General features: G+C 34.2%; 1 protein-coding gene across 2 annotated transcripts in view; it reads right to left on the bottom strand.

The window, feature by feature from the left end:
* Positions 1-2,849: 2,849 nt before the first annotated feature.
* The window catches only part of LOC105558667, a 45,571-nt gene continuing 40,889 nt past the window's right edge, over positions 2,850-7,531 (bottom strand). For both annotated transcript variants that reach the window (XM_012006480.1, XM_012006479.1), the window contains 4 exons: positions 6,668-6,945; positions 4,864-5,090; positions 4,434-4,598; positions 2,850-3,926 (listed from right to left, as the gene is read on the bottom strand). In XM_012006480.1, the coding sequence (XP_011861870.1) occupies positions 3,614-3,926; positions 4,434-4,598; positions 4,864-5,090; positions 6,668-6,945 (983 nt within the window). In that variant the 3' untranslated portion in view covers positions 2,850-3,613. The remainder of the gene's footprint in view (positions 3,927-4,433; positions 4,599-4,863; positions 5,091-6,667; positions 6,946-7,531) is intronic.

The following is a 7,531-nucleotide window of genomic DNA, read 5'->3' as shown; positions in this document are numbered from 1 at the left end:
AGATTGAAATTTGACCAATCAGAGTAAAATTCAACTAAACTTGAGATTAGTAAACTTTACTTTGATTGGTCAAATTTCGATCTAATCTCAATCTCAATCCGTAATCTAATACGGGCTTAACATAGCTCGATTTGAAATTAGTCGAACAAGTGACTACGAAATATGACAAGCGACATTAGATAAGAGTCTTCCGACTTGGAAACGAGGCCTAACATGTAGTCGGTATATGCTGCTATATAATAGGTCTTTGTAGCTAATATACACAGCAAAACATTTGTGATGATGTACAGATATTACGATGTTCAACAATCGCCGAGACATAAGATACTGGCGCATCCCTGGTAAAAATTCCGTTAGAAACGGATAGAACATGCATTAAATTCTATCTGTTTCTGACTGTTCTACTATGCGTTTTCGCGAAATGGAATTTTTACCAGGGACTGAGACATTTACCTGAAGAATAGATAACCCTGTCAATCGACTTAGCATCACTTTCTGTTCTTCACTCGGATAGGCACAATATCTATGGTCGTACAGCCACTGTTTTAGAATCATTACCGCTGCTTTTGGCAGGTTACCCCGACGTTTGGTCTTAGTTGAATCACATAAAGTAGTAGCGCATCGCTGCTATATAATAGGTCTTTGTAGCTAATATACACAGCAAAACATTTGTGATGATGTACAGATATTACGATGTTCAATCGCCGAGACATAAGATACTGGCGCACTAGCTTATTGCACAAGAAAAATAACGAAGGAAACTAACTAATGAAGCTGACAAAATATAAATGAAAAAAGTAGAATTCATTTGTATTTCCACTTCATGAAATTTATCAAAACATGAGATGAAACCTTATCTTGTGCCTAAACAAGTCATTATTTTTAATTATGGAGACAATAATTAATATTTCAAATGAGCAATTCCAAAAACTCTTGGAATATAAATTTCATTCAAGTCCAAGAAAATTTTGCATTTTAGTTCGCTATATTGGACTACACAGATTCATAATCGGCGACATAAAAAATCTTCATAGTAAGTTGTATACAAATTATTCCTACAAATAAGTTATGGTGGAAGGGTTAAAATGACAACTTTTATTAATTGATTCGACTTTCGGCTTAAAACCAAGGATTAGGTTTACAAAATTTATAAAAGTTTAACTTTTACAAGAAACTTCGTTCCTTCGTCATTTTTCTTATGTGATGAACTAGTCATTAGGAATTCATTGAAATTATTTTTTTTACTTGTGTAAATATGATCCCAGCTCTCGAGGAAAGCGAGCCGAGTCATACACGACGAGTCTTCTCAATTCAATTTTTCAATTTTTTCTCTTCAATTAACGCGAAAAAATTTCTGTCGGAGACATCGCGTATTCTCTTAGACACCAAAAATACATTTAAAAAATATATGTTTACAATTTGACTCATACCGTAGATTAACAATTAAATGTTAGACATGTTTTATAATACATCCCGGGAGCACATTAATTGAAATCAATTGTCAGTAGCAAGTGAAATTGTGAAGCGAACTCTTTATCGAGATTACATTTCGATCAAGGTTCTACAACAGCGCGATCGCGCATTTTCTACATCATGCAATTGTCATCACCCGGCAGAATATAAGACACCACTTTCACATTAATTATTAATCAACGATTGACACACATGATGGTCATAGAAATTCCATGGATGCTCGTTGAGATTGAAATACAGATAGATTTTAAGATTTTTGTTGTAAATTTTTGTATAGTGTATTGAATGAGAAAAACGGGCACTTACGATATCATCATATTTACACGAGGAAAAAGGAAGTCCAATTCTTGAGAAAATGTAAAGTCTTCGCAAGTTAAAATTGCGTGTTAAATTCTTACACATTTTTAGATACTTTATATAGAAGATATTCCCTGAATAAGATAGGAGAAGTATAAAGTATCACATGCATAAGAAAGTTAATAATATTTTAATGATCAATTTTAATGTACGCAATTATGAACTAAAAGACATCCATCGTGATTTTGGACGTCTTAAAGGCACAGTAATTTAGGTACATTTTGTATGATAGAGTAGAATGGTCGTAGATCGATCTCTCCCACAATACAGTAAATCCTGCAAACACTTAATATATAATGTAGTAACAACGGACGTTTTAAAAAGAAGAGTTTAAGACACTTTATTCGTTAATTGGCAGTATTAAAGTCTCTACTTTGAATTTGAATGATAAATACAACCGAAAAGTCTTTGGATCGTTCGTGGCAGTTTATTACAGATATCAAAATAATTTTTCCAAAAATCTGATTCTGATCCCTGAAGTTTCCCTGAAGTCTGTAACAAACGGACAGTCGCAATGAGATCGAAGATTTTCTCATCCAAAATGCCAAGAAAGTGTTACGAATGATTTCAAAGGCTTTTCGGAGTCATTTATGAACGACAAAGGGATAACAATATCAATTATCATTTTAATATCAAGTAGAGCTCGACAGAATTTTAATTCGTGATTTATTTCGAATTAAGATCGACGAAATTGATTATCGTATGGGAGGATCGAGATAGATATTAAATATTCCTTTCCATACTACAATAACTTTGTGTCATATTAAAATAAACTTTAGTTGTATAGTTAACAACTTGTCTATGAACACTTGTCTATGAACAAATACATGGGTTTTCATCTCTTCTGTTGAATGTATATTATTAATTAGTACTAAAAAATAATATTATTCTTTGGTTCGATTTTCTTTCAATTTCAAGAAAATGTGTATCATTTATAGTAATGTACGGTTTTATACTCAAGATCGTTTTATATACAAATACAATCTCGAGACTCCGTACTTTGAAAAGAGACGAAAAGTACGAGAACACGATTTATTAGAAAATGCAATATCCTGTATACAATATTTTTCGCGCGCGTTTATTAAAACTAAATGCGAATCGCGACGGCAATAGAAAAAAATCTCAACGCTGTATTTAAACGTTCATGAAACATAATAAAATTCAAGAACAATGTGAACAAAAAAACTGTTAAATGTTATGAGCAGAATACCAAAATTAAAATAAAGTACTAGTACAACCGCGTCTCGTTGACATCATGTTCATAGTTATTAGTGTTTCATTCTAAATGATTGTGGTACCTAAGAATTTCAAAAATCGAAATTCTTGTCTTCAGCCTTTACTCCAAAACTTCATTAATTCAATAATTAATTAAAAATTCTATTTTTATTGTAAAAAAATAGCGAGACAAAAATGTTCTCCCCCAAAAATTAAAAATTATTACTTACTCAAATAAATTCGTAATTGTTTGATAAATTAGTGTTATTCCGTGATATTAATGGTGTGAGTGAGATGATATGATTATTGTTTAGCGATTTGTATAAATGTAACAATTTCTAACAAATGTAATAATTTGCTAGTTTTAACAGAAATAATATGGGATGGTAATTGCTTTAACAATTTATATGAATATGTATGAACATGAATTTATATAATTTATATGAATGCAATAGTTTTAAAAAAATATAATTTGCTGATTTTTTTGGAGGGAATTTTTTGCCTGAGTTGCCTTATCATTATCGTTTCTTTCTTATCAACGATAACAATAATTACAATACCGAACACCTTAATTTAAAAAATTTTCCAATGGTGGTGGCGAAGATATCGATGGAGTAGAAGACGAAGAATGTCGTGGTGAAGACGTTTCGGATGACGGGGACGCTGGTTGTGGAGAAACTGACGAAGACTTCGGCGTATTCGGCGACGAAATATCTTCACTCAAACCCACAGCGAGTTCTACGAGCATGCCGAGGGAGTTACCCTGTTGCGCGTGAATATAGGCTCTTTCTAGATGTTCTGGTGGGCCGGTATATGTGATTACATGCTGAATCTGATGTTGACGTGGAGCGCTCCAATATTCAGATTCTCTGGAGTTGAGGCTATAAAAAAAGAAGAAAACATCTTTAATTTATTATTCTTAAAATTTTAAGCCTGTGTCTGTTTTACAACGCCATTTATAGTGCCCGGGCAGACATAATCAGAGGTCGATCCCTTCGGCGGGAGGGAAGGGACTGCTCAGGCAAAGGGAAAAAAAGCTACGAGGATTTCGTGTAAAAAAAAAAGTGTACCTTTAGAATCGGCAGGAACTCTAAAAAAAACTTATGTTATTTGGAAACGTTCAACTGTCGTTTTCTCGATGCTATACATGATTCTCTCTTCTTAATTTTCCTTTAAGATTACTTTCCCAATTATTTTATTGAGCTAGAAAAAAACTGTTGAACATGATAGTGAGTGTGTCGAATGTTTTGTTAGCTCTGTGTTCTGTGCTTCTATGTGTTCAAGATTGTTAGAAGGCGTTTAACAGGCTTACAATAGTTGCAAATCTCCCCATTAATTTTTTCGGTTAAATGCAACTATTGTTCAACACAATTAATTAAAAAACGTGCCTTCGTCGATCACACAGTTGAGTGGTAGCGTCACCGTCTATTAACTCAAATTGAGGTAGACTGTAATGGTGAACGATTACGTTAGGCCACCTTATCGTAGGGTGTTCCATATCGCCATGGTAGCTGTTCGGACTGCTGTCGTAATTGTTCGGACTCTCATCATTTCTGTGTACGTAAATCTCGATTAATAAATCTAATTTTACACAATTAATCTAACTTCTCTTATTATTTAATTCTACAAAAAAAAGCTAAGCTCATTATTTATTTAGCATAATAACCAATTAGTTAATAAATAGCTAAGCAATCTTTTCTTTTGAGTTTTTGTGTAAGTTGATCAGCACCATTATAATCCTCAATCAGTATTTTTCATTCTTAAGTTTGTAAGAATAATGAAATAGTAAAAAAAATTAATGCAGATAGGAATATTTACCTATATGAGGGCTGCGGCAAATCACACAAACTGTTACATTCTGCTGGTATCACAGAGCAACAAGTATCCGCAATTACTCCAAGGGGCGTTCTTCGCCCTCGAATTGGACTGCCAGAATTCGGACGACGGGCACGGCGCGAAATTCTATACTTCATAGGATCATCTCCTGCCTTTTGCAGGATGGCAGGTAGAAGACGGCGCCTAGCGTTTATAAACCAGTTGCAAACCTGTAAAATTCAATACCAGTAATGTTGTTAGCAAAATAATACAGACTGATCGATAAAAGGATAATCAATAAAAGTCAATTTGAAGACAGCACGCGTATCTAAAAGATGTCTTAAAGATGTCCTTCTGATAACTTTATAAAACATCTGAAAAATTTTAAGACATTTTTTAGATATTTTCTGAGATGCTTTAACTGGGAATTACTAATCATGCATTAATTGATCAATTTATTTACTAATGCCCATCTGAAGCTGTGAGGTGGACAGTGAGAAAACAGCACTTTTATATAATAAAAAAAAAGAATATTATCATATTGGTAAAGAGTATAGTTGTTTATTTATGCAGAAACGTTAAGTATAAACTTAATTGTTTAAACAAATTGTATTGTTTAACGAAAAACTTGACGACAATTACATAAGTAAAAATTGAAAGTTAATAATTGCAATTGGTGGCGCTGTATGCGAGATGAAAATTGGTTTCACTGGCGAAAAACAATTATACAGAAACAGATTAAACTAGTTTGTATTGACATCTTTGATATTACTCCTCAGTGTGTCTCACAATCAGTCTACACGAATCTGTAGAGTGTATAGTACACAGTATAGTGGGTTCCCCAGTATACTGGGGAAACCACTTAAAAAAAAACGCATCAATTATAGTACCTCCTAGGTGACGTGGAAATCTATTACTAAAAATATTCTCGTCAATGTAATTAATATTCGAAAATTAAAAATTTCTCATTGAAATAATTATTTAAAAAGATGTTAACCATATCACGTTTTAGAAACTGACATTTGGCAGTCAAGGGGCACGCAACGGCGTTGGATTACCGATACGTCGTACCTGAAGCTGAGCGTCGCGCGCTTGGTTACGGTTGTTTAATGACTGGAGTAGGGGGTGATAGGCGGTGCCTCGCGAAAATTGGCCGAAATGAGCAGTTCGTGGACAGCTCTGACTTACAATATTAAAAAATAAACTCTGATCATCGTTTAATTTATGAAAATATTTCAAGGAATTGTAACTCAATTGCGCAGAGCATAGCGAACATATTAAACATTTTGTAACCTTTCAACTAAAGATAACTAATAACAAACATTAAGATGCTGTATGGAACATTTAATTGGTTAGAGTATCTAAAGGTGATCTTAAGACTGTCTTATATATAAAGACCTAATTGTGGCGATCGTGGCGCAGAGGATTGTGCGCTGGTCTGGTAATCCGAAGACCTGGGTTCAAAACCAAACGAAACATTGTTGGTTTTTCGTTCGATCGCCACATATAGAAGTGGATATAGAGAGAGGTGTTATAAGAGGTTTGGGCACGTTCCTTCAAAAACACCTTGTAACCCTAAGGGGAATTAATAAAATGTATGATGATGATGATATAAAGGCCCAATTATGAATATCCTAAAATAATACTTGTACAATATTTCATTACGTGATAGCTCTCTATACAAAGTTATCGAACATACACTATTATGCCCCGTGGTCTTGATATGCCCCAGGTTCCTCTACATATGTTAATGTATTTTTAATAACAATGTACCAGCGAGATAAGGGAATATAAAAAGAACATTTACCTGAAGATTAGATAGTTCTGTCAATCGACTTAGCATCACTTTCTGTTCTTCACTCGGATAGGCACAATATCTATTGTCGTACAGCCACTGTTTTAGAATCGTTACCGCTGCTTTTGGCAGGTTACCCCGACGTTTGGTCTTAGTTGAATCACGTAAAGTAGTAGCGCATCGGCTGGCGCGACTCACGTTGGGAGACACTCGCGGCGATGTGTTCTCCTCTTCCGATTCATTGTCGGTGACGTTCCGAGTATTACGTCGTCGTCGGTACGCATGGGGTGCTACAACAAAGAAAGACAACTGTTTAATATAAGTTGTGAGATTGCCGGCGGTTGGAACACAATGTGTAACATGCTGCCGCAACGCGTGTTCATGCTTTTTCGCAAGTACACGTTCAAAAAAAATTAAACTTGGTTTTCCTCCGTTAGGGGGAATGGGATCAGGGGGAGGGAAGGGGAAGGGAAAGGGAAATTCAAAAATCGCGTATCGACAAGTTATTGTGCGGTTGACAATCCGTATCGACGCACAGTTTTTGAAAAAGTCGAAATAGACGCGCACAGTAAAAAAAAAGTGTTAATGGTAACATTTTTTTACATGTCCCAAAAGTCCACTCTAAATTTTAAGTTAAAATAACATTTATCGCGTGTGTTACTTTTTGACAAATTATAAATGTTAATTAATCAACGTTGTATTTCACATTTATGTTTTTTCTACCTTAAGTGTGATGTAATAAAAACAGACAGGATAAGTAAACTGTACGAGTAGTTACAAATCAGAATAGTTGAAATAATTTTTAAAAAGTGTCGATATTACACGTTTTGGTTAATTTTGTGAAACAGTTGTGTTAAAAAAACTCAAAGTAATATT

Source organism: Vollenhovia emeryi, unplaced genomic scaffold (assembly GCF_000949405.1).
Source record: "Vollenhovia emeryi isolate VEMERY1.0 unplaced genomic scaffold, V.emery_V1.0 DF939323.1, whole genome shotgun sequence".
Classification (NCBI taxonomy): Eukaryota; Metazoa; Arthropoda; class Insecta; order Hymenoptera; family Formicidae; genus Vollenhovia; species Vollenhovia emeryi.
Note: the sequence above shows the minus strand (reverse complement) of the source record. Positions and strands in the feature narration are given on the sequence as shown.